This window comes from Xyrauchen texanus, chromosome 6 (assembly GCF_025860055.1).
Source record: "Xyrauchen texanus isolate HMW12.3.18 chromosome 6, RBS_HiC_50CHRs, whole genome shotgun sequence".
NCBI classification, from domain to species: Eukaryota; Metazoa; Chordata; class Actinopteri; order Cypriniformes; family Catostomidae; genus Xyrauchen; species Xyrauchen texanus.
Window position 1 is genome coordinate 19808364 of NC_068281.1, and position 27886 is coordinate 19836249.

The following is a 27886-nucleotide window of genomic DNA, read 5'->3' on the forward strand; positions in this document are numbered from 1 at the left end:
CTCACCGCCGCCAAAGCCCGCCTGAAATCCCAGACAAGGGGCCTTCCTCGCCAGTATCGAGCAGTGATTCCCAGGGGAGGGGGGCAGTATCCCCCAATTTGTCTGGAAGAACGTAGAAGTAGCCGGACATTGGCTGCTTGTAATTCAGTGTTTTTCCTCTTCAAGTGAACTGTCAGCATCAAACTTGCAGCGATGGACAGAAAGGTAGGAGTGCAACGCCATTGCATCGGTCACAGCGTCATTGCCCTCTTCCCTATATTTCAGCTTAAATCAAATGCGTTTTAAAGGTTTTCTGTGTAAACATTATAGCACGTTGCAAACAGTCTTGGCACGAGCGTCCAATTTAAAGGGTTATGTAATTATAATTTTGCCATTTTCATGTAATGATGAAGTTGACCGTTTTATGAGATTACAAACAATAATGTACTTGTCTGACACCTGTCAAATGAACTATCACGGTCATTCATTTGCTTGTCTTATATTATTCAAAGCTCCCTATTGTGACCCATCTGACTACACTGTTTTGAATAGCACAGAATTAATATATCTCATGATTAAGTTTGCAAACTAGTAGTCTCTCTCTCAATACTTCTGATTATGTACTGTTGCTTTGATGTGGATGTTCTTGTAATTTAATGACCTATTACCATGTGTAACATATGGAGCTGCTGATGAACGTTCTTGTTTATTTCAACATATGGTCTGCATTGTGTCTATGTACAGACAGGCAGTATTGTTTGGAATGCTTAAATGTGTTATTCCAGTGGAGGCCTATCCACAGGAGCGCGCTGTTGAATCCTGTCAAGGAAATGAGTGCATGATTCATTACATCCTTGGACTTGGGCAATCAAGCAGTATTTCTTAAGCAGCTACTAGGCTATTTCAGTGTGCCTTTCTCCTCATAGATCATGTCATCTGATAGCAAGATTGTTTGTGAAATTAGAAATAAATAATACAAATATGTAAAGTTAAATGCAAATATGTATTAATAGTAGAAGTATTGAGCTTTGCTGCACTGGTGGATCTGTTCTGCTTGTGCGCATGGACAACTGAGCTCTTTTGCAAAAATCTGTGATTGCCCCCACTAGCACCGCTTTACTCTGATTGAATGGGGCACTGAGTCTTTATGGGGGTCCTTAAAGGGGTCTTCTACTACGGGAAGAGATTTGAACTCAAGATATTTCTTTCTCTCACTACTAATTTTTACTTAAACAATTAAAAAAAAAAGTTTTTCTCTCTTCGTACTGATTTTTTGGTGTCAGTGATATAAGCAAAAATGGATATAAAATGTATATCTATACATTTTTGGTTGATAACAATACATATCGCGATATACACATTTTGCTGGAAAGTGATTCAAAAACATATTAAAATAAATAGAAATTAATGAAAGTTCCTTTTTTTTTTTTTTTTTTTTTTTAAACCATATCTAAAGTAATAGCAGACTTGTCATGAAATGTCATGTATGACATTATTTACATGTTTAGGTGGATTTTAACCCTTAAATGCATGGGAAGTTTCCCAAACACTCTTATGTTCTTATATCTTTCGAAAATGGCACTTATGTCTATCAAAAATGGATCTACAAAATGCCATATAGTGTAAAAAGTCAAAATATTGTTGTTTTATTTTTCATAATTCAAAGAGATAACGCAACAAATCAGCACAATTCTAGAACAGGTTTCATGACATTCACACTGAAATTTCATGAGACACAACTGGCTGCCAAAAACATATTGAGCTACACATAAGTTAGAATTAATTACATATTTGTATTTACTCACGCACTTATTGAGTCTGAATAGATACACAACGTACATAATTTCAATAGTGCACCCAAATGACAATAGTCATATCATACTGTTCATGTGTTGCACTTGCTATAGTTTACTTTGATGTTGTTTCTTCATCAAATAGCAATGTCAAATGTACAGTAAATCAAGTCAGTCACTGAAACATCAGCACCACTTTGAGTAATAAACAATATGTACAATACATGTTTTTTTTTTTTTAAATATCAGGGTAATAAAGTACATTTTTCAGTTACCCAGATTGTGACTTACCAATTGCTAAACTTATAAACAGAATTAAATTAATAGCATTTTTGAAAAGTCTGTTAAAATGATGTATACATGAGATTCCATATTTTAGATTTTATTTTAAGATACTTTAAGATTTAAACATTTCAGTTTCATAACAAAATTTCATCAAATTGAATTGTGTACTGTGTCACGCAATTACATTAATAAAGCTTAAAACATTTCAATTTGATGTAGAAAGAAATGCTGCATAATTCTACATATTATTCTAGGTGCACATTCACGAGCCGAATATTATTGACTAACACAATCTCACTAATATAGTGACATCAGAAATTGAAAACATTTACTCTTGTATGATGCGGCATCTACATCGTTAGGTGACAGGAAAAATACTGAGTGCACCTCTTGTAGTAAGAAGCTTTTCCTGCAGTAGCTGCACATCATTATTTGCTTCTAATACCTCATTCTATTCATGTTTGGAATGTCTGTGAAATTTAACTAGCCAATATCTTCTGAATGCCCAGAGATGTACTTTCATTAATTGCTTAATTATTTATTGACTCATTCAGCGTCACACACATAAATCAGCCACAACATTAAAACCACCTTCCTAATATTTTGTAGGTCCCCCTCGTGCTGACAAAACAGCACCAACCCATGTCTCAGAATAGCATTCTGATATGATATTCTCACCACAATTGTAGAGCGGTTATCTGAGTTACCATAGACTTTGTTGATGACAGAGGTCAACAGAGATTGGCCAGACTGTTCAAAATGACAAAGCGTTCCATCCACAGAACTGCGCTCACTGGATTTGTTTTGTTTTTGCCACCATTTGGAGTCAGTTCTAGAGACTGGGCGTGAAAATCCCAGGAGATCAGCAGTTACAGAAATACTTAAACCTGCCTGTCTGGCACCAACAATCATCCATGTGATTATCTAATCAGCCAATCGTGTGGCAGCAGTGCATAGAATCACATAGACACGTGTTAGGAGCTTTAGTTAATGCTCACATCAACCATCAGAATTGGGAAAAATGTGATCTCAGTGATTTGGAGTGTGGCATGAGTGTTGGTGCCAGATGGAGTGGTTTGAGTATTTCTGTAACTGCTCTGAGCTCCTGGGAATTTCACACACAACAGTCTCTAGAATTTACTCCCAGTGGTGCCAAAAAAATGAAAAATAATCCAGAGAGTGGCAGTTCTGTGGACGGAAATGCCTTATTGATGAGAGCGGTCAACAGATAATGGCCAGACTGGTTCAAATTGATAAAATCTACAGTAACTCAGATAACCCAGAATGCTATTCTGATATGCGGGTTGCTGCTGTTTTGGCGGCACGAGGGAGACCTACACACTATTAGGCAGGTGGTTTTAATGTTGTGGCTGATCAGTGTAGTCTGTCATTATGGCAATTCACTCAACCATTTAAATCTCTGTGAGTAAAAACACACGTCTGCATAGTTTCACTATGCCCTTGCAATTTATTTCTCTAGGCAAGGTTAGACATTCAGACTTCACCCTGATACAATTCTTAGACTTAATAACCAACTGTGAGAGCACATGGGCAATTTATTGAAACATTGCCAGCCACTGGCACCATGGCGGTATTTAGGCAGTTGTGCCTGCTATGTTCCTATACTCTCACTATTTTCAGTTGAATTCCACCAGCTAGCACATTGGTGGTCCAGCGAGAGCCTCCTTCTCAGACCCCCATCCATTCCCAGCCCAGAGTCTGTGAGGGAAACTACAATAAACAGAGCGAGAGAGAGAGAGAGAGACTGGACTCTGGCCACATATGGACACGCTTAAAGAGAGAGAGAGAGAGAGTGAAGAAAAGGAACAGCAGAGTGAGGAGAAGGAGGGAGGGATCACTCTAATTTGGAGGAGAGGGAAATTGAATATTGAGGGAAGCAAATATAGAGGCAGAGGTATCCAGGAATATTGGAAACAAAAGAGAGATTGGGAATTAAAAAATATTATTTTTTATACATGGACATTGAAGATTCTGCTGGAGTAGCTTGCAGTGTGTGCTGTGTGGCTTTGCTTATGGAAAATCTAGGATGCAGCGGATGTTCTTGCTCATTTCAATGGGAATTTTTAAAAGAAAATGAAGTGGAGGAAGAGGGATTGTAGGAGAAGTGGTGAAAGGGCATTGTTTTTATAGTACTAAGGAGGATAAGCAATGAAAGAGTGCTGCCAGAGCTGGATCATCACCCTGTGGAAGTATGAGAGAAGAGTGTGCAGTAGATTTTGGTGGAAGAGAGGTGAAGGATGCTCTTTTGGTATGTGTGCAGCCAGAGAAGGGTGTGTTGTAGGAGCGAGCAGCATCGCACCTTAAAATTTGGATCTGTTGTTTTTTTTTCATGAATGCGTCAAGTTGTTTACTGTAAGTTTACTGTAAAACTTACATTATTTGAGCTGTAAAGTTGTTTAAAATGTCATTTTTACAGTCATTTTAGGGTTTGTTGACATTACACATAATGTAACGAAGTTGTAAAATTGGCTATCCACAATTTTCGTGCGCAACCACTGGGCAGTCCCTTGACGATTTGAATTGTCTCCAGACGCAGTGAAATAACTAGCAAAACGAGTGATCCAGATGGAGGATTACAAACATTTTATGTGTTATTTTGAGTAAAAATAAATTTTTGTGTCAACTTGTTCAGTTGTTGACTACCATAACAACTCAAAGTAGTTGACGATATCAACATAACTAACCCTGGACCATCGCTTCATGACATCTTCACACTTAAGTGTAAAAAAAAAAAAAAAAACTGTCATCTCAACTTCAGATCTCAAGTATCAGCCACATGTTTTTTTTTGTTTTTTTTTGCCAATTTTTACAATGTAATACTTTAAACTTCACATTATCCGTTATAAATATAGGCTGATGCGAGTGAAAACACTGGAGATGGGAAATTGAACACAAGCGAATCGTGGAACGCTTCCACGTTTAGGAAAAAGGTGGATAAAATTCAAAGAAAGGTTAGTTAGTGATTTTATCACACTAAAATAATGTTTACATGCATATCCTTTGTCTTGTGGCTATACTTTTGAAATGGTGAGTATTTTAATGTTAAAAACAGACTCCCATTTACTTCCACTGTAAGTGCCTCAGATGGAACCAATATTTGTTTTCTTTTTGAAGAAGAGGAAAGAGTTAAAATACATTTTTGTGTTAATCATTTTTATGCCATAAATGCTGACAATGGAGCTTAACTTGTACCGAACCAGGAACATTCCTTTAAAAATGAATGAAAACTAATTTCCAACATTTGTAACCACTGCCCATGATTAAATCAAGTTTAGCCAGAGTTGTTTTGTTTTTTTGTGTGTCTTTAGGAAGCAGTTTCAGGTAATAAAAAAACTTTTAAATTTTTTCTAAATGAGAGATCTCTCTCTGCTTATGCCACTGATTTGTCATGTTTGAAAATATATTTGGAAGGAGTGTTTAAACATGTTATAGCTTGGAGTCAGAGCTGTTCAAATGCCATGATACATCACAGTGTGTAAAGAGATGTTTGTATCTCTAAATTGATTTGGACACTTTTTCTCAGACACTTTTTCTTTTATGAACACACAAGGAGATGCTAGTAAGTAGAGGCTGTGTAACATCAGCTAATGTGTTCTATGGAAGAAAATGAGGGCGAGTAAATGACGAGAGAGAGTAAATGAAAACAGAATTTTCCTTTTTTGGTGAACTATTGCTTTAGAAAGTGCCAATATGCTGAGCCTGTCTGTCAAATAATCATTGGGAAAGGACATTTTCTATAATCATTGGGAACATCTCTGGCAGAGGTGTACTGTACCCGCACTATAGGGAGGACTGACGCTGGGGACTTTGGCTCACATTCTGGATGTTTCCACAAGTTTGGTGAACATCCAGAGAGTCACAGTGACTTTGTGGATTTCTGTCATAATGTGTAATAAACAGCAGACATCAGATCTCCTCTGCAGCACATATACTGAACTGAGAAATAATAACAAGACAAATAAAAATATGTTAAGATGATTTTCAGTGTCAGTGTATGGAGAGGTCGCCTCACTTTGCAAAGGAAATTCAGTTCAATTCAAATTTACAGTGGGGTCCAAAAGGCTGAGACCACTGATACAAACTGATACAAAAAGAGTGGAATTTAAAAATAATACTTCTTATGTCTCCTTTTTGCTTTAATGATAACATGCACTTGTTTGTGCACATTTTGCCTTTTCCTTTAGTATTAGTCTTGTCCAGTGCCTCTATGTTTCGGTAGAGGACAAGCAGCTGTCTGTTCTGAAATGACGAGGAGCAAGAGGCCCTGGCCTAGTTCAGTGTCTAGAGAAGGGACTTGTTATAGTACTGTAAAGCAGTTCAATGGAAAGGAGGAGGCGAGAACCGGCTTGACAATGTAAATAATATTTTAATGATAACTTAAAGAAAAGACAAACACACACACATGACGGACATGTCCGTAAACGATCTCTCTCTCCCGCACAACCCTCCGCAGTCGGCCTTTATCCTCTCGGAGGCTTGATTAGCCTGATAAGGGATCGGGTGTGTAGAATCACGACCCGGCCCCGCCCTCCGCCCTGCCATAATACCCTTTTGGTGCCTTAGCTCTAAAGAGTGTTTACATGTTATTTTAATCTGCAGTAACTAAGAACAAGCAACAAGCACATGAATGAATATGTGTCTGTATCTTCAGATGTATTGTGTGTTAGAGATATTTTTATAATATATTTCCTAAAACATGTCAAGTGAGTTCAAGAAAGATATGTGATGTTGGTATCTGACCCTTTAGCATACTTTGGCTTGTCTCTTTTCCCTACAGCGTCCAGGGATGACCTCAGGGGCACGGATGCCCCATCAAGGAGCTCCCATGGGGCCTCCTGGACCTCCATATGGAGGAACACCACTGATTCGGCCAGGGGTGTCCAACCCAGCCCTAGACCCTAACAGAAAACGGCCTGTCCCGACCCAGCCTGTGCAACCTTCCCCCATCCAATACCGTACCAGAAAGTGAGTGGCATTTGGCATCTGCTCAAATAGTTAAACTTTGACTTCTCACTTTTTTCAGTTGACTTGAGATCAATGCACACAACAGACATACAATGGCCAACAAAGAACATCAGCTAATGTGCCTTTTTCCCACAGCCAGAAAGTAAACTGCACTTATCAAGCGATTTGTGGTGTGTTTAAGTTTCATAGTTTTCTCATTGCTTCTCCAATGATTTACCAACAACAGCTGGTGAATATAACAGAATCTAGAGACTGGAATATATTATGTCTGTCTAGTGCAGTCGCTGTTACTTTTCCTTAAAGGGTTAGTTCACCCAAAAATGATTTACTTACCTTTTAAGCCTTCCCAGATGTGTATGACTTTCCTTCTTCAGCTAAATTGAATAGCAGATTTCAGCTCATTTCAGCTCTGTTTTATACAAAGCATGCGCTTCTGACTTCTCGTGTGATTGCGCCATAGCGCTTCACCGATGCTGGCAGGAAGCTTTTTTTTTAAGTTTATAAAGTTTTAATTATCAATTTATTTTTTACACAAACCTATCAATTTGTTACAGAAGACATTAACTGATCGACTGGAGTCATGTGATTTACTTTTATGCTGCCTTAATATGCCAGCAGCCTGATGCCACCCATTTACATGTATTGTATGGACAAACTGAGCTGAAATCTGCTTATAAAACTCTTCACTGGATTTCTGCTGAAGAAGGAAAGTCATACACATCTGGGATGGCCTAAAGCATAGGTGTACAGAAAATCAGGATGCACCAATCATAGTCGTTATTGATTACTGCATGAAGATTTTTTTTTATATAACTCTGCCGATCACACAGAATTAATTTTTGTATCTTAGGTCCAATCCTTGAAATTAGTACATTTAAACAAGCAAAGTTTTGTTTCCTGTCTAAGTAAAAAAAATGAATAAAAGAAGAGTTTTGCATATGGTCCAAAGGAGGATTCTGCTTTTATACCAGCTTGAGGAAGTTGAATTTGAGTGACTCACTGTTAGATAATGAAGTGGAATAAGTTTGCAGAATTTAAAACGCAAGTATAACTGGATGAAGATATGAGTGCCATCCCAAATTAAGAATGTTCGAGTTAGTTGTGCTGCGGGGATATCGCAGATGAACTTGATTAACTACATTTTATAAAGATGTAAGGAGCAGAAAATTGTATGATTTTTCTGGTATGTGTGCGTTTCTGTGATGATATTGGCATGTTTGTTTATACCCTTAACACTTACTTAGTTTCCTAATTTTAAACCATGACTTGCATTATACATAAGTAATATTGGCATTGTAATCATGATGTTTGCCAGAGGGGAACTGGCTCCCACAGTGAGTCTGGTTTCTTCCAAGGTTATATTTCTCCATTAATCAACATCTTATTGAGTTTTGTGTTCCTTGCCACAGTCGCCTTCAGCTTGCTCACTGGGGTTATTAATACAATTATTATTTACGTATTTATTTTTATACACAATTTACAATCATATTTAGTCAAACTACACAATGATCATTTTAAGACTTTATAGATATTACAGTAAAAAATTTTGATAATGCATTATTTTCTGTAAAGTTTCTTTGAAATTATGTGTGGTGTGAAAAGCACTATACAAATTAAAATTACTTGATGTGTGAGAGAGTCAAATGCTCCATTCTCCCCATAAATTTTTTTATCTTTGACACTTTGCGCATTGAACTTTTTATTTTAGCCCACCGTTTGTTTGTATTTTCATTTGTTTAATGCTGAATAACAATTTACAGAATGTCACTTCATGATACAATTTTCTCAATACTCTGTAAATCCTGTTGAAAACAATAGAACTTGATTTTTAAACATTAATCTTATGTTTGTCGCATTGAATTTCGCTGCTACAATATCAATCAAGTTTATTGCAAATGGCATTGTGCCTCCGTATCATGCAGCCACTGGTCAGTTCTAAACCAAAAAAGTCTGGATAATATTTAATATGGTGAGGAAAAGAAATAAGAAATGAGACATTTTATATTAAGAAATTGTTACGTTCCTGTGTTGTCTGCCCTCTGTTCTCTGTTTCACTATCACGTTGATTTCACGTTTCCTTGTTGTCCGCTCCGTGTTTTCCTTTTCACCCATCACCGATCCCGCTCCATGTCACGTTTTCCCTGTTGTCCGCCCTGAGTCTCACTGTCCGTGTGTTAAACTACATTTCCCACAATTCCCGGCCTCCCCCACTGCCTGCACTCATCATTGTTTTCACCTGTGTCTCGTTCAGTCTCCACTTTGTCTGTGTATTTAAACCTTGGTTCTTTGTTTACTCTCTGTCGGTCGTTGTTTGGTAATGTTTCGTGTCTTGCATGTCGTCAAGCCTGGTCCGTGTTCCCTACCCGAGTTCAGAGTTTGTTGAGTTTGTTTCATCGTGTTTATTTCTGTCTCGTTGTGTATCAGTTTCCAGTTTTCCCCTCGTGGACTTTTCTTTGTGTTTACCTTTTGTTTCTTGTTTGTTTATTCTTAATAAAATACCGTGTTTGGATCCGCACCTCTGTCTGTCCTGTCCTGCTTCCACACCCAGCATAACAGAACGACCGACCCACCAATGGATCCAGCGGTCCAGCAGGCTAACTACCGGCTGCTCAGCCTGAGGCAAGAAGGCCGACCTATAGAGGACCACGTCCGCGACTTCATGGAACTGGCGAGTGTCGCGGACTTCCCTGAATCCTCCCTTGTGGCCTTCTTCAGGGGTAATCTGGACCGGTGCAGCTTAAGGAGCGGTTACCACCGGCGACGCGCGGTTGGACACTCCTGAAATTCGTGGAGGAGACCCTGCTGGTCTGTGGCTTGCCATTCACTGTGGGTGTGACTGAGGAGGACCCAACCTCTCCACCCACTGTGGTGACTCCCCAGTCGTCCGTAGCGCCTCCCGTCATGCCTGCCCCACCTGCCAGCGAGCCAACCCCCATGCCTGTCGTCCCCATGAGCCTGCACGGTCCACTTCGTCTGCCCGGAGGAGGAAGAGAAGACGAGCTTCCGCCTCCCGGCCCACGCCTGCCCCGGTCTGCGAGCTTGAGCCCACGCCTGCCCCGGTCTGCGAGCCGGTGCCCACGCCTTCCACGGTGAGCGAGCCAGCGCCCACGCATATCACCGTGAGCGAGCCTGAGTCCTCGCACATCACCGTGAGCGAGCCTGAGTCCTCGTCAGCCACGGTCACCCAGCCAGCGCCTGTAGCCTCGACCGCCCTTGAGCCAGCGCCTGTAGCCTCGATCGTCCCTGAGCCAGCGCCTGTAGCCTCGACCGTCCCTGAGCCAGCGCCTGTAGCCTCGACCGTCCCTGAGCCAGCGCCTGTAGCCTCGACCGTCCCTGAGCCAGCGCCTGTAGCCTCGACCGTCCCTGAGCCAGCGCCAGTAGCCTCGACCGTCCCTGAGCCAGCGCCAGTGGCCGTGACCATCCAAGAGCCAGCGCCTCTTGAGCCTTCCAGGGCTCCTCCTCCCAAGTCTTCCAGGGCTCCGCCTCCCAAGTCTCTCAAGTCTCTCGAGTCTTCTAGGGCTCCTCCTCCCGAGCTTTCCAGAGCTCTGCCTTCCGAGTTACCCGAGCTTTCCAGAGCTCCGCCTTCCGAGTTACCCAAGCTTTCCAGAGCTCCGCCTTCCGAGTTAACCGAGCTTTCCAGAGCTCCGCCTTCCGAGCTTTCCAGAGCTCCGCCTTCCGGGCTTTCCAGAGCCCCGCCTTCCGAGCTTCCTGAGCTTTCCAGAGCCCCGCCTCCCGAGCTTTCCAGAGCCCCGCCTCCCGAGCTTTCCAGAGCTCCGCCTCCCGAGCTTTCCAGAGCTCCGCCTCCCGAGCCTTCCAGGGCTCCGCCTCTCGAGCCTTCCAGGGCTCCGCCTCTCGAGCCTTCCAGAGCTCCTCCTCTCGAGCTTTCCAGAGCTCCTCCTCTCAAGCCTCTCGGGCCACCCAGGGCTCCGCCCCTCAAGTCACTCGAGCCTTCCAGGGCTCCGCCACTCGAGCCTCCCAGGGCTCTGCCTCTCAAGCCTCTCGAGCCTCCCAGGGCTCCGCCCCTCAAGTCACTCGAGCCTTCTAGGGCTCCGCCTCTCGAGCCTCTCGAGCCTTCCAGGGCTCCGCCCCACAAGCCTCTCCAGCCTTCCAGGGCTCCGCCTCTCAAGCCTCTCTGGCCTTCCAGGGCTCCGCCTCTCAAGCCTCTCGAGCCTCCTACGGCCCTTCTCCCCGAGCCTCCTACGGCTCCACCTCCCGAGCCTCCTGCGGCTCTGCTCCCAGAGACTCCAGAGCCTTCTGGGGCTCCGCCTCCGGAGCGTCCTGCGGCTCTTCTCCCCGAGCCTTCTACGGCTCTTCTCCCAGAAACTCCCGGGCCTCCTACGGCTCCGTCTCCCGAGCCTTTCACGGCTCACCCTGCACATTGAAAATTGGGCATTCCAAATTAGGGAGAAAAGGGGAGGAAAAAAATTGCCCCCCAGGATCACGTGATACAAACAAGTAAGATTCATTCCTCAAAATTAACAGCCTTGTAGAAGGGACCATCGTGCAGGGATTCTATTGCTCACTTTCATTGATAATAACGTTCCCTTCCCATAGTGCCTTCAACGGCATAAAATTATGTTCGGAATCCATTGCCCCCCTAGATTTACCTCAAGAACCCAGAATATTCCTTTAATCTAATGCATTCTGGGCCACAGTTTTGTCAACTTGCAACACTGTTTAAGAGACTAATGAGACATAACCCAAATCCCATCAACCTATAGGAAACCACTTGGATTTCCAGCAACAAGAGAGATATCTGCAAGACAGATGGAGATGAGAGAAGCCCAGTCAGATCCTCCAAATGGATCCAAGTAGGCCCTTTATTCTGCTGCATGTTAGTTTGATAGTTTGTGATGGACATGCCCCTGCCTGATTGGATTGTTCCTTTTTCAAGTATCAAATCTCACTGGCCCCCTATTTCCTCCATGCATGTGTTCACTAATGGTAACAACCAATATTTAGCTTCCTTATGGCATTCACAAAAATGGTCGCAATGGTTAACATGACCTGAGAATGAGTGTTCTGTTCCTGTGCATGTGAGAGAGAACATGCATTTACGGTTTGTTAGCTGTGTGTGCTAGATTGCATGAGTCTCTTGACTGGGCGTCAGATTTTAACAGATTTCCATCTATTCCAGGCTTTTCTGATGATACTTTTCATGTTAAAGGAATAGTTCACATAAATGGACATTCTGTGTCATTCTTTACTCACCTTTATTTAGTTTCAAACCTGTATGACTTTCTTTCCTCTGTAGAACACTAAAGAGAACTTTTGAAGAATACCTCAATCTTTTCCTAATGGAAGTAATATCATTGAGGGCTCTGCTGTCAAGCTCCAAAATGACAAAAAAAAGCACCAATAAAGTGTCTCAAAAGTGGCCCAAACATTATGATGCAACTTGTGTGCTACTGTATATTCCAAGTCTTCTCGTCCTATATGATATGATAGCTTAACACGATCATTGATCACACAGGAAGTCGGCATGATGTTTCCAAGAATTTCAGTACACTAGGATTGGCCACATTATGCCGACTCGCTGACGAGTGATCTATCATTTTTGCATTGGCTCCAGTGTATTTAACTTTCCTTGAGGCATGTGCATTGCATCAGCAGCATGGGAGACCTGGGTTCGGTGGAGGTTAGTTTTACCCCTAACATAAAATTTTTACTCCACTGTTTTTTTCTGCTCCATTAATACAATAACTGTATTTTATGTGAAAGGTGAAAATAGATATTTATGTATTCACAAACACGCTAAAAGGGATAGTTCACCCCAAAAATTTTAATGTTATCATAATTTACTCAGCCAAGATAACAAAAGATGATGTTATTTATGCAGAATGTTCATGCTGCGATTTTCCATACAATGAAAGTGGATGGTGACCAGGGGCTGTCAAACTCAAAAATGATAAACAATAGCACAATATAATCATGCAACTTGTGCACTAAATTTAAATGGCATATTCAGTAGTTCATAGCTTTGTGTAAGGAAAAGACTAAAATTGAAGTTGTTATTCATTGTAAATCTTTTCTTGAAAATCTTGCTTGATGGCTATGGTCACCATTCACTTTCAATGAATGGAAAAGAGCAGCGTGGACACTGAGCTATAAATAACCCCTTTTGTGTTTCACTGAATAAAGACATTCATACACTTTTCGAGATGTGAATGTGAGTAAATTATGACAGAAATTTAATTTTTGGTGCACTATTCTATGAGTATTCTTTCAAAATGTGTATTTTTTGCAACTTCTGTTATATTTTTCTCCTACTCTCTCTCCTGATCACACACAAATACATTCACAAACACACAGCTGGAAAAATGTCTGGATGGATCCCAGTTATTCAGCAGATGGCCTGTGGACTCTGCTATCAGTCACCATAGTAACATACTTTCTCTCTCTCTTTCCCTCTCTCTTTCGTTTTCTCTGTTTTCCCCCATCCATAGTGCCAAGAAAAGAAAAATGGCAGACAAGATTCTCCCTCAGAGGGTGAGCTTCATCACAATGGCTTTTATTTGTGAATCTCCATTTGTTTATTCATATATTGATTTTCTGTGGCAAGTTAAGAGTGTGATCACATAGTTCAGGTAATTGTGCTGCTTACTTTTTTTTTTCGGGGGCGAGAAAGTAAAAGGGGTGGGTAAGAGGGGTCCAGAGACTGCTCTTATGTTTTTGGTGTTCTCTGCAGATGTAAGAGGGCGTAATTCCCAGGGATCGCCATGGTGTGTGGTTGCAAGACTGATTTAGGTGAATTGCCTCCAATGGGATGTAACTCATAGTAATACGCCACAAAGGAATCGGAGGCAGGATTTAATGTGTGTTTTTGATAGTGGTTTCTAGAGTATATTGATGTGAAGGGTGCAACACTTGGTCAGTATCCTCTCAATGTCTTTGTAACCTTTTCAACAAGCAAACTGTAAGAGCTTAATTTAGTTTGATGGGGTTTGTGAATGCTGGAGGTCACTTGGGGAAGAGAGAATGATGCAGCGCAGTGGAAATCTTCAGAGAGTTCCAAGTTTTCTGTGCATCACGCATGGGCATACATGATTGCTTTCAGTAACAAATAACAATGGAGAATCAGAATGGCAAACAGTCGTTGACTTAACTGAGTGCTGTTAGAGAGATGCAATTGCATTTTCCAGTCTGAAAATGGTCTGAATTTTGGTTTACTAAAAGAGTAACTTATTTTGGTTCAGTTGTAATATGGGACTGAAATATTGGTGAATATAGATAGGACCAATGAAAAAATTGGCCAAGTTGATTAATTGAAGTGACAATAAAGTAAATGCACACCTTAGATTCAGAGGTGCAAGTTATGGAAAACATTTAAAAAAAGAGAGAATAACTGCACAACAAAAATATAGGCTCATTTAGGTAAGATAAATAAAAAAGCCTGTATTTTTGAGTGGTGCAATTGCAATAAAACAAGTTGATTAATTGGCCAATATTTGTCCATTTTGAGATTTATAAGCATCGGCCAATTATTGTGCCTGACTGGCCAATTAAAATAATGTTTCGGGGGGCCTGGGTAGCTCAGCGAGTATTGATGCTGACTACCACTACTGGAGTCGCAAGTTGGAATCCAGGGTGTGATGAGTGACTCCAGGCAGGTATCCTAAGCAAACAAATTGGCCCGGTTGCTAGGGAGGGTAGGGTCACATGGGGTAACCTCCACATGCTCGTGATTAGTGGTTCTCGCTCTCAATGGGGCGCGTGGTGAGTTGTGTGTAAATGCTGCGGAGAATAGCGTGGGCCTACGTCTCTCTGTGGTAACACGCTCAACAAGTAAAGTGATAAGATGCGTGGATTGATGGTCTCAGACGTGGAGGCAACTGAGATTCGTCCTTCGCTACCCGGATTGAGGCGAGTCACTATGCCATCAAGAGGACTTGGGAGCGCATTGGCAATTTGATTTGAAATCGTGTACTGTTGAGCATAGTCACCACTCAGTTTTAATCTAGACTTAAATTCGTAACCACAGCTTAAGCATCAAGTAAGCTGTTAACTGTGCAAAACTGAGATTAATGATTAACTTGACAGTTTAGGGGAAATTATGTTTAAACTTGGGCTGTCGATTTAACGTGTTGATAACATGCAATTAATTTGACAAAAAATAACACGTTAAAAAAATTTACGCAATTAATCGCAATGCTTTCCTGAGAAATTCCTGAGAAATGCAAGCTTGTAGTACCACCTGTTTACTCCTGAGGGCAGTAAGTGAACTTTCAGCTGTGTGAGCAACACACAGTTAATTAAAGAGAACAAAACATGAACAAACCTTCAGCGGACACACAACACAAACATGCGTTACGTTCTTGCGTTCAAAACACTTCAAGGAGCGCAAATGCGAACTAAGGGATCTCAAAATGTGTTTAAAGATTGAGTATTAAACTATATTTAACTTGACACAGTGACCTAAACATTTTACTTTTATGACGCAACACACCCGAGACGTGACACAAGCATGTCTGACGCAGGTCGTATGGTCTTTACCTCACAAATATTGAATTACCAAAAAGGTTAAGGAGGTGTCTTTTAAACTGTTACACTGTTTTTACCCAGTCAATCTTTATTTAAGAAACATGCTCCCTGAAATAGATCCACTTTTCTCCGTCTGTAATGCTGTAGATGAAAAGTTTGTTTGTTTGTACGTACCTCTATTTTAACTAGTTTTTCTTTGCTTCATATAGATGTTTTATTTGGTTTTCACAGTTTTAATAACTTAAGTTAATATTTTCTGATTTTTATACATAAGTGTGTACATTTATGTCTATAAAGCCCCTATATGCACATTTTTGTAAAGACTTGAAATATTATTTAAATACTCTTTGTACCTCCAACAACTCCAAAGCATTGAAAACCATTTCACTATGTAATGAATATAATGTCTTGGCATTATTGTAAAATATATCTGTAGTATTGTGTACTATGTATACCCCTGGCTTGTTTCTAAAAAGTCTGACGCAGGTGTACATTGACGGGTCCTTAAACAAACCCTCATAATAAATCTCCAACTGATTGACAAATTCACTTGTGAAATGGATTGCTGTGAACTGTATGCCAGTGATTGACTTATGATCAATAATATGGTAGTAAACAATACATTGTATTCTAAAGCCGCTTTTTGTATTGTCTTATCAATGATGAACTCTTCTGCCACAAGAATGTAATGCATTTTAATTATCTGAATATTTTTTTATTTTATATATATATTTATATTTAAAGATAACTATTTATAATTATTTCATAATTATATATTGAATTATTGTTATATGAGGGGCTTTCTCAGCAAATATTTGTATATACGATTAATGACGATTAATTTATTGGGACACCATGTAATTAATTCATCTAACTGCTTTGAAAAGCATCTTACAATTAATTGATTTATTGAATTGTGGCAACAGCTGATTGCAGAGTTACTTGTGTACATTACAATGCCTTTTCATTAGATCCATGAACTGGTGCCAGAGTCCCAGGCTTACATGGACCTCCTGGCTTTTGAATGCAAACTGGACCAAACTATTATGAGAAAGAGGGTGGATATCCAGGAAGCCCTCAAAAGACCAATGAAGGTATGTGTCCATTATCATTCCAAGACAGGAATGACTTGCAAAAGCTGAATGGTGATATTTTTGGTGAGACATACATAGTTAGTGATGATTCATACAGCAACTATGAATATGAAGAATTTGAATACAACTCAAATTGTCCTCTCTTGTAGCAAAAGCGAAAGCTTCGACTGCACATTTCAAACACATTCAATCCTGCTAAACCTGACGCAGAGGACTCCGAGGGCAGCATTGCATCCTGGGAGCTGCGTGTAGAGGGCAAGTTGTTGGATGATGTAAGCACTAAATTTACATTCATAATCTTACAATCTGTTCTATAATTCATGGTTGTGTTCATTTGACATGATCATTGTTATTATTATTTCAAATGTCTACTATCCTGCATATCCCAACACATAATTTCTGCTGTATACAGTTGTGCTCATAAGTTTACATACCTGTTGCAGAATATGTAAGAAGCATTGTTTAGCATTTCAATACAATTCTTTCTTGCAGATTCTACAAGGGAAATGTAAATTATTGAGCAGAATTGTAGATGTATGTTTAGGATTTTTGCATTTGCAATTTAATTTACGTTTTGCCTTTTACTTCCTACTCTAGCCTGGAAAACAAAAGAGGAAGTTTTCGTCTTTCTTTAAAAGCCTGGTTATTGAGCTGGACAAGGATCTGTATGGCCCTGACAACCACTTAGTGGAGGTGAGAAAAAACTCACTCAACATACATTGAGAAACGGCAATAAAAAGTTTGCTGAACCATCTTTTTCATTCACTCTTAACAAAAGCTGAAAGCGATTAATGTGAGACTCTCTAGAGGCCTCTTTGCATTTCAAAAAAGGTTGAGGAAAGTAACAGATGGCCAAAAGATGTCACTGTTGTTTACGCTTCAACAAACATCTGGCCTCTACTGGGTATTGAACCAGAGTGGAACGCAATAGAAAGTCAATGTCATTACGTAAATTTCAGTTAACCATTTTTCATGTTATATATGTCTTCACAGTCTCCATAGCAATGGGTTACATAAGGAAGATGCTCAAGACACTGTGGAGCGATGACACCGCTTTGGGCTGCATTAACAGGAGAAAAGAAATGCATTTGTGATGACAAACATTTCTAAAACCTCTTACAGAGCACAGAATTGTAGAGTCTTTGTCTTCAGAGAGTGCATTTTACTCTATATAAAGGAGAAGCCATTGGGCCCAGGTGCTATTCAGGCAGACTCAGGCATTATTTACATTACACAGGGGAACCATCCCAGCTGTCTCACACACGGACTTGTGGACTTTGTGAGGAAGATTCATAGAGTCTGCGGCTCACAAGGAGTGACCTTCATGTCTTCAACCCATTCCAATGGTGTACTTTTCCATCCTGCCGTGGAAGAAGTGCGTAGCCTTTTGGGTTTATTCATTCGGCAGCTCTTGAAACTGTCCTTGACTATGGGTTTGCATTGCGGCACACACAAGATTAAGGTGTGTGATAAAAGAATGATTTACCTGCAGAGATATACAGCACTGAAAAAAATCTCCAATGTCAGGCAAAGCTAATTGAGTTGAGCTGTGAGTCACTGCCATTATTCTGTGTCTTTCAAAGACTGGCAAAACATACTGTGGTTTTCAGGTAAATGGAAGCGAGAACACAAAGAGCATGATCATTTTATTCAGTCTCCCACTTGAATGCATTTGTCTTGCATAAACAGCACATAAGCAGTCCAGAACAGTTCATGCATATTTTTTTTATTGTTTTAATGTTTGTCACACTCTCAGTTGCTAAAGTACATGTAAAGTTGCCACAAGGGCTATATTTCAGTAACTATAAGGTTTTGAATCAAAAGTCAAATGACAAAAATGTCTGATAAGTTCACATTTTTATTGGGGGGACGTGTATTTTAATGTTTATAAATGTATACCAATTAATAAAGTGCAACATTTGTTAGACTAAACAGTGGTTTGATTTTTTGCTGTTTCATAAAGTGTGTTTCTTAGTTGCTTTGATTTTTCTGAATGGCATATAAAGGCTGTTTATCTGTAGGTTCCATTATGACAGTTTACCCCATGCATTGTGACAACATGCCCCGATTTCGGGGGAAGTTGTCACAAAAGTTCAATGTATGTTCAATTAACTTTATAGTTTTTCCTGGGTAATGACGGAAAAAGTAAGCAAAACTTTTAGTAGCCAAGACCTACAGTATCTACCCTACCTTGAGAAATATTTTATAATAATTAATTTGAGTAAGAAATGAGACCACAAGCCTCCGTTTTCCCCATATAAAATTGCAGTAGCCTACACTTCAATTTATAGTTTACGGAGTGCAGCTTGATAGTTTGACTCTTTCATACAGTGGTTTTATAAAGTCCTCTTTTCAGATATAGTATACTGTATGTTTTATCCTTACAGTGGCACCGCACACCTACAACCCAAGAGACAGATGGCTTCCAGGTGAAAAGGCCTGGCGATGTGAATGTGTGCTGTACCCTGCTGCTCATGCTGGATTACCAGGTGTGTGAAGGAATGATGTATTATTATAAAATTACTGGTATTGGATTACCTTTAGGGGCCATACACAGGATGCATACTTGCATTTAAAAACAACAAGGCGCAGCACAGCGAAGTGGAACAAAAGCAGGTGTCTTGAGACATTCCTTTATAGTTTAACCTGTTCTAAGTTGACATGCCATTTAAAAAAAAATGTGGCAAAATGTATCAACACTCAAAAGACATGTTTGCACCAGGGTGTGCTGAGTGACTCCAATCTGGTCTTCTAAGCAACCAACTTGACACGGTTGCTAGGGAGGGTAGAGTCACATGGTGTAACCTCCTCATGGTCACGATTACTGGTTCTCGCTCACAATGGGGCGTGTGGTAAGTTGTGTGTGGATCACAGAGAATAGCATGAGCCTCCACATGCAGAGTCTCCACAGTGTCATGCACAACAAGCCACGTGATAAAATGTGCGGATTGAGGCAACTGAGACTTGTCCTCCAGGATTGAGGTGAGTAACCGCGCCACCACAAGGACCTAGTAGTGGTAATTTGGCAATACAAATTGGGGAGAAAAAACATGTTCTTATGGACACAAGAATGCAAACTGTGCAAATGGACACTTAAGATGCTGATGGGGCTTTATCCCCTTAAAACCATATGACTATTCTTTTAATTAAATATCTCCAAATAAATATGCATAGGAAGATTAAGACGTTGCCCCAAGATTAGAATTAGAAAAGATGTTTGAAGATCATCTTCATAATGGTTGCTTTAGTTTTTTTGTCTTTTCCATCTTGTAAAGTACTGTACTTAACAGCTGTAGTTGAGCCATTAGTGCCGAAAGGTTTGATTGCCCTCCAAAGTTGCAATCGCAGGTGAGTGAATTTCTCTAATAATAATGGCAATTTTCACTTTGCGATACAACTTTTTTAACAAAATGTACTTACTTCATCCTAATGGGAAGAATCTTTTTATGTTAAAAAGATTAAAGAATGTTTTTTTTAATCGTTAGTTTAAGTGTCTAACAAAGTCTAAGGAAATAGTAGTTTAAATAATTACAGGCATTTGAAGGATCAATTTAGAAAAAGGACAAGGCACTAAATATAGCTATTTTTTTAGATGTAGGAAATTGGTTGAATGCAACAGTGCAGTTATGTTTGTGAATTTCTATTTGATCAATTGTCCATTTTAGCCACCTCAGTTTAAGTTGGACCCTCGTCTTGCACGTCTCCTGGGCATCCACACCCAAACACGCTCTTGCATTGTCCAGGCATTATGGCAGTACGTCAAGACGAACAAGCTGCAGGACTCTCATGAAAAGGAGTACATTAACTGTGATAAATATTTCCAGCAGGTACTACTGTTTTGCCATCTTTCGTGGAAAACTGTATTAACATTTGGTCTGATAGCAAACATATAGCTCTGGAAAATATTAAGACTACTGCAAAATTATCAGTTTCTTTGGATTTACTATTTATAGGTATGTGTTTGAGTAAAATTAAAATTTTTGCTTTATTCTATAAAGCGCTTACTACATTTCTCCAAATTTCAAATAAATATATTGTCATTTAGAGCATTTATTTGAAGAAAATGACAATTGGTCAGAATAACAAAAAATATGTCGTTTTCAGACCTCGAAAAATGCAAAGAAAACAAGATCATATACATTTTTATACAAACCAATATTAATGTTTTAACTTAGGGAGAGTATAGGTATAGGGTATAGGGAAAGGAATAACCCTTTCATGCATCTTGGCATACTCTGCCAGTCTTTCACATTGATGTTGGGTGACATTGTCACTCCTGGCAAAACTGTGGCCATCTATCATCTTCTTGGTCACATTCCATAAGTTTTTAATGGTGTTCAGGTCTGAATATTGGGCTGGCCATAACAGGGTCTTGATCCTTTGGTCCTCCATCCACACCTTTATTGACCTGGCTGTGTGGCATGGAGCATTGTCCTGCTGGAAAAAACTATTCTCAGAGTTGGGGAACATTCTCAGAGCAGAAGGATGAAAGTTTTCTTCCAGCATAACCTTGCAAATAACCTTGATTTATGCGTCCTTCACAAAGACGAATCTGCCCAATTCCAGCTTTGCAGAAGCACCTCCAGATCATCATCCTCGGTCTGAAAACTCTACATCTTTTTTGTTATTTTGACCAGTTGTGATTTTCTGCAAATAAATGCTCTAAATGAAAATATTTTTATTTGGAATTTGGGATTATGGAACATTTGGGAAATGTTGTCTGTACTTTACAGAATAAAACAAAAATGCTAATTTTACTGAACACATATAGTAAATATAAATAGTAAATCCAGAGAAACTGATTTTCTCCATTGAAACATTTTCCAGTGATCTCTTTCTTAATGGCTAATATATATATAGTAATTATTATTCTTTTTTTTATTTTATTTTTTCATTAATTCTTATTCCAGATCTTTGACGGTCCTCGTCTGAAATTCTGTGAGATCCCCCAGCGATTAACCAACCTTCTTCTCCCACCAGATCCTATTGTGATCAGTCATGTTATCAGGTAGGTCATACATTTAAATAAGGATGTATTTCCATTTATCGATTTTGTCGAACTCTATAATAGCATGTAACAATCTTTAGACCATGTGACATGATTGGACCTTGGAGGCCCGTTTTGCTTTACAAGGTAAAGATTTCTCTCATTTGTCAGTGTGGATCCAAATGACCTGAAGAAGACAGCGTGCTATGACATTGATGTTGAAGTTGATGATCCTCTAAAGAGTCAAATGAGTGGATTCCTTCTGTCCACAGCCAATCAGCAAGAGATCGCCTCACTGGACAACAAGGTCAGATACTTAGAGAAAGAGCTTCATCTTTAAAGTGAACACTGGACAGATCAGAAACTGGAAATCTTTGTAAGGTTGTGTGTGTTGTCCTGCTTTTATCAAGACTTTCTTCTAGTGTGTATCTCATTTGATTTTGAGAATGTCCAGATAATGCTTTTGTTTTCTTGAAATCCATATGAACTATTATGGGAGGATTTTCCACAGCATATTGTGTTCTGATTGTGCTGTCTAAGAGCTCTAAAAATATCACAGCTTCACATCCCATTTATTAGATCCATGAAACTATTGAGTCCATCAACCAATTAAAGATCCAAAGAGACTTCATGCTCAGCTTCTCCAGGGACCCCAAGGGCTACATTCAGGACTGGATCTGCTCCCAGAACTGGGACCTTAAGGTGACTTGACTTTAAACTAGTAGTTCTCAACTGGAGGTTGTCATAAAAAAAAAGGGTGGCTGAAAGCCTCCTACACAAAACAATGCTAAATTCAATATGTAACAAGCAACTAACCCCAAACACATGCAGTGTTAGTACTTTAAGGAAATGCTTCTCTTTTGTTAGTGAGGCCAAAGGCTGTGCATCCAATCAAATTCTATGGTATTGTAACACATATTCATATGTCACTTGGTGAAAGCAAGCCAAATTCCACAGATTTCAACAAGGACAGGTTGCATGACTCTTCTTCATCCTCAAAATCTGTAATATTAAAGTTATAATAGACATTTTATGTTTGATAAAAACATTTTTTTTTTAACTATTTTTTTAACCATTTTATGTTCCATGTAAAATCTGGGTCCTGAAGCAAAACCATTTGAGAATTTTGACTGCTTTCAACCATATGTACTGCTTACAGCCACAAAGTTTAATACAATTAAAGACCAAATAGCAATTATGTGAACTCATTATTAATTAGTATACTTTAACATTTACTTATTGTAATCACATTTGGAAATAGCCTTAATTATTCAAATCATATTATATTGTCATATTGCACAATATACCGTATGTCACAAAAGTGAGTACACCCCTCACATTTTTGTAAATATTTGATTATAACTTTTCATGTGACAACACTGAAGAAATGACTCTTTGCTACAATGTAAAGTAGTGAGTGTACAGCTTGTATAACAGTGTAAATTTGCTGTCCCCTCAAAATAACTCAACACACAGCCATTAATGTCTAAACCACTGGCATCAAAAGTGAGTACACCCCTAAGTGAAAATGTCCAAATTAGGCACAATTAGCCATTTTCCCTCCCCGGTGTAATGTGACTCGTTAGTGTTACAAGGTCTCAGGTGTGAATGGGGAGCAGTTGTCATCGCTCTCACACTCCCTCATACTTCATGGCAAAGAATTCTCTGAGGATCTGAAAAAAATGGTAAATGGTCTGCACTTATATTGCAGGTGTCATCGCTCTCACACTCCCTCATACTTCATGGCAAAGAATTCTCTGAGGTTCTGAAAAAAATGGTAAATGGTCTGCACTTATATTGCAGGTGTCATCGCTCTCACACTCCCTCATACTTCATGGCAAAGAATTCTCTGAGGATCTGAAAAAAATGGTAAATGGTCTGCACTTATATTGCAGCTTTTTAAACTTAACGGTATTCAAAGCGCTTTACACTGTGACTCATTCACCCATTCACACACATTCATACACTAATGGTGGCAGAGCTCCCGTGCAAGGTGCTAGCCTGCCACTAGGAGCAACTTGGGGTTCACTGTCTTGCCCAAGGACATTTCGGCATGTGGAGTCGTGTAAGCCGGGTTTCGAACTACCAACCCTGCAATTTATGGCCGACCCACTCTACCAACTGAGCCACAGCCGCCCCAAAAATAATTGTTGCTCTACATAAAGATGGCCTAGGCTATAAGAAGATTGCCATGAACCTGACACTGAGCTGCAGCATGGTGGCCAAGACCATACAGCTGTTTAACAGGACAGGTTCCACTCAGAACAGGCCTCGGCATGGTCGACCAAAGAAGTTGAGTGCACGTGCTCAGCGTCATATCCAGAGGTTGTCTTTGGGAATAGACGTATGAGTGCTGCCAGCATTGCTGCAGAGGTTGAAGGGGTGGGGGGGTCAGCCTGTCAGTGCTCAGACCACACACCGCACACTGCATCAAATTGGTCTGCATGGCTGTCATCCCAGAAGGAAGCCTCTTCTAAAGATGATGCACAAGAAAGCCCACAAACAGTTTGCTGAAGACAAGCAGACTAAAGACATGGATTACTGTAACCATGTCCTGTGGTCTGATGAGACCAAGATAAACTTGGTTCAGATGGTGTCAAGCATGTGTGGCGGCAACCAGGTGAGGAGTACAAAGACAAGTGTGGTGGTGGGCATCTGTGGTGGTGGGCATCTATTGAGCATCTGTGGGGCATCCTCAAACGGAAGGTGGAGGAACACAAGGTCTTTAACATCCACCAGCTCCGTGATGTTGTCATGGAGGAGTGGAAGAGGACTCCAGTGGCAACATGTGAAGCTCTGGTGAACTCCATACCCAAGAGGGTTAAAGCAGTGCTGAAAAAAAAAGGTGGCCACACAAAATATTGACACTTTGGGCCCAATTTGGACATTTTCACTAGGGGTGTACTCACTTTTGTTGCCAGCGGTTAGACATTAATGGCTGTGTGTTGAGTTATTTTGAGGGGACAGCAAATTTACACTGTTATACAAGCTGTACACTCACTACTTTACATTGTGTCATTTCTTCAGTGTTGTCACATGAAAAAATATAATCAAATATTTACAAAAATGTGAGGGGTGTACTCCGTTTTGTGAGCTACTGTGTGTGTGTGTATATATATATATATACACACACACACATACTTCTCCCATGTATATATATATATATATATTAGAGCTGTCGATTTAACACATTAATTCAGTGCGATTAATTTTATAAAAAATAACGCGTTAAAAAAATGAACGCAAATAATCATGTCCCGGACCGTATAAAGAAGATTCCTGAGAAATTCAAGCTTAAGTACCACCTGTTTTCTCCAAGAGTCAGTAAGCAGAACTTCAGCTGTATAGGTTATATACAGCTTATACAGAGAACAAACCAATCCTACAGCAGACAGCACAATATGAGGACACGTTCTTGCGTTCAAAACACAGCTTGATGGAGTGTAAATCCAAACTTAGGGATCACAAGACTTGTTCTTCTAAGTATTAAACTACGTTTAACTTGACACAGTGACCTAAAAACTCTATGTTTATGACACGACACAAACAAAGTGAGACACACCAAAAGAAATCTTCCTGCCGCAGTTGTACATTGACGGGTCCTTAGACAAGCCCTAATACATTTTTTCTGATTGATTCACAAATTCTCTTGCAAAATTGATTGCTGTGAACTGTATGCCAATGATTGGCTTATGTTCAATAATATGCAAACAAACAATACATTGGATTCTTAAGACACTTTTTGTATTGTCTAATCAATGCATATCTCCTCTGCCACAATAATCTAATGCGTTGTGTATATTATTTTAGATGTATAATTAGTAAATATTTAAAGTAAAATAATTTCATTATTATTTATTCAATTATTGTTATTTCAGGGGCATACAATTTTGAATACCTAGTGGCTGAAAGGAAGTAACTACTCATAGAGCCCTTCAAACAGAAATTGTAATCTTCTCTGTGGTTTTAAACTTGTTCTTTTTTGGTGCAGTTGATAACAGATACAGTTGGGAACCCAGAGGAAGAGAGGAGAGTAGAGTTTTACAACCAGCCCTGGTCTCAGGAAGCCATCAGCCGCTACTTCTATTGCAAGGTGAGAGGGACATAAAATGAATCAATTTGAATCTTTATTAGATAGGTCAATATCAGAAGTGAGATTTGAGTGGCTCTTTTCATTTACAATTAAATTTTTTTAATATTTTTTATATATAGATTCAACAGCGAAGACAAGAACTTGAACAAGCTTTGGCTATGCGAACCACCTAAAACAATTCACAATTTCAGGTATGAGTGGACAACAGACATCGTAATCTTGGGGCTTGACTATGGTTTAGTGGCCTCCACTCTGGGAAATTATACATAGACTTGAAAATATTTGACTAGACCACTTCAATATTGAGGTGTGGACTCCAGCCATGTATCCTAAGCAACCAAATTGGCCTGGTTGCTAGAGAGGGTTGAGTCACATGGGGTAACCTCCTCGTGGTTGCAATAATGTGGTGCTCTCGATGGGGCGCTTGGTGAGTTGTGCGTAGATACCGTGGAGAATAGCGTGAAGCCTCCACAAGTGCTATGTCTCCACGGTAACATGCTCAACAAGGCATGTGAAAATATGCACAGATTGACGTCTCAGACACAGAAGCTACTGAGATTTGTCCTCCGCCACCCGGATTGAGGCGAGTCACTATGCCACCACGAGGATTTAGAGCACATTGGGAATAGGGCATTCCAAATTGGGGAGAAAGAAAAAAGAAAAACAATGTGGCTTGGGTGTGAAAAATTATAAGTATATAAGGATATTTGGGCTATATTAAAAAGTGTACTCTGGGCACACATATATAAACAGCTATTGTAATCACAATTCTTATCTATGTTTGGAGACACAGGAAGTGCAAATCATGGTCATATTGACCATGTGTGTCTTCTCACTTGATAATAGAATTCAGCTTTGGGAGAGGTGAAAATAGAATCAGTTAAATCAATTAAACTTTTTGATGCTTGGGTGAAAAAAATTTTACCAAAAAGGATATGCTGAAAGTTAATTTGTAGTCATGTGACATGTTGATTTTTCTACATTTATAGATATTTCTTCATGTTCTGCTTGCAATTTTCCAGTCTTTTTTCTGCCTGTGAACTTGCACTGCAAAGGAGATTATAAAGTAATGAACTGGATTAAAGTCAGACGGAAACCTTCATTTGCAATAAGAGTAACATCCAGGAGCGGACTGGTCATCAGGAGAACCTGGACTTTCCCGAAGGGCTGGCCGCAAAACGGGGCCGAATGGGCCACGATAAACTGAAATGCCCTTCCCCCTTTCTATGTAAAATCCCGGGGCAATTTCTCTTCACAGTCTGCCCCTGGTGACATTTGTCATCATTTTATACACTATATAAATGTGGTGATACGACCAGCTCAAAATCGCAACATTACGACAGACAGAGACAAACATGTCTGTTTGCCAATTAGAATTTATTTAATTGGTTAAACTAACACTAATGATTCAGGCTATGATAACACATTCTGATTTCTAAACATATGAAGTGCATTAATATGGATGTGTATTGTAAAATGTTTTTAGAGAAAAACCTAGCTTTACACACCAGGAAGGTTGGTGTGCTTATTTTTTTTTCTCTTCAAGCATGTTGCACGAGTAAAATGATTTTTCTTTTTTGAAATGCCAATAAATTACTTCATTTAATTAAATATTCAATCACAAGTGTTGACTGCATTTGCATACCGTGGCCTGAGGTGTGCTTGATGCACAACTGTACAAAAGAGATAATACAGTACATGGAGAACTAAATCTATTATGAAAAGTCAAAGTGTACCATTAATATTCAGAGACATTGAAACTAGCTTTTTTTTCTTTTACAAGACATTCTTGTTGTGTTTATGTATTTTTATTTAAATTATGTTGTAGTGTGTTTAGGATTTTGCTACACATTCAAGCATGCATTATGAATAAATAATACAAATGCAAACTAATTATCTTTTTTTATTATCTGTCCTCCTTTTGATTACTCTTTTGCTTTTGATTTATTCACATAAAGCTTCCATTGGTATATTACTTAAGAAGAAAAAAATTACTTATAACTATGTCATGCTCACATATCATTCCGGTGTCGTCATTATTTCTGTGATTCATAATAATTGTAGGTTGATAGATTTTATTGGTGAGATTAAACAGGGAAACAAAACACTCCGGAAGTGAGTATTTCATTGAATATGCAGATAAGTAGGTGGAGGATCTGTTCGTTTCTAAATCTGATTGGTTAGTTAG

General features: G+C 39.6%; 1 protein-coding gene across 2 annotated transcripts; it reads left to right on the plus strand.

Annotated features, from left to right (window-relative positions):
- On the plus strand, positions 1-27472 carry LOC127645320 (SWI/SNF-related matrix-associated actin-dependent regulator of chromatin subfamily D member 3-like). Of its 2 annotated transcripts, XM_052128898.1 has the most exons (15): positions 1-204; positions 6856-7043; positions 11765-11854; positions 13490-13532; positions 16496-16618; positions 16768-16890; positions 17216-17311; positions 19006-19107; positions 20284-20445; positions 21529-21626; positions 21777-21912; positions 22185-22307; positions 25597-25698; positions 25818-25889; positions 26688-27472. In XM_052128898.1, the coding sequence occupies exons 1-14, from the start codon at positions 193-195 to the stop codon at positions 25869-25871; spliced, it is 1452 nt and encodes a 483-aa protein (XP_051984858.1). In that variant the 5' UTR covers positions 1-192; the 3' UTR covers positions 25872-25889; positions 26688-27472. The 2 variants fall into 2 exon arrangements, with proteins under 2 accessions (XP_051984858.1, XP_051984859.1); XM_052128899.1 differs by lacking the exon at positions 11765-11854.
- Positions 27473-27886: the final 414 nt, after the last annotated feature.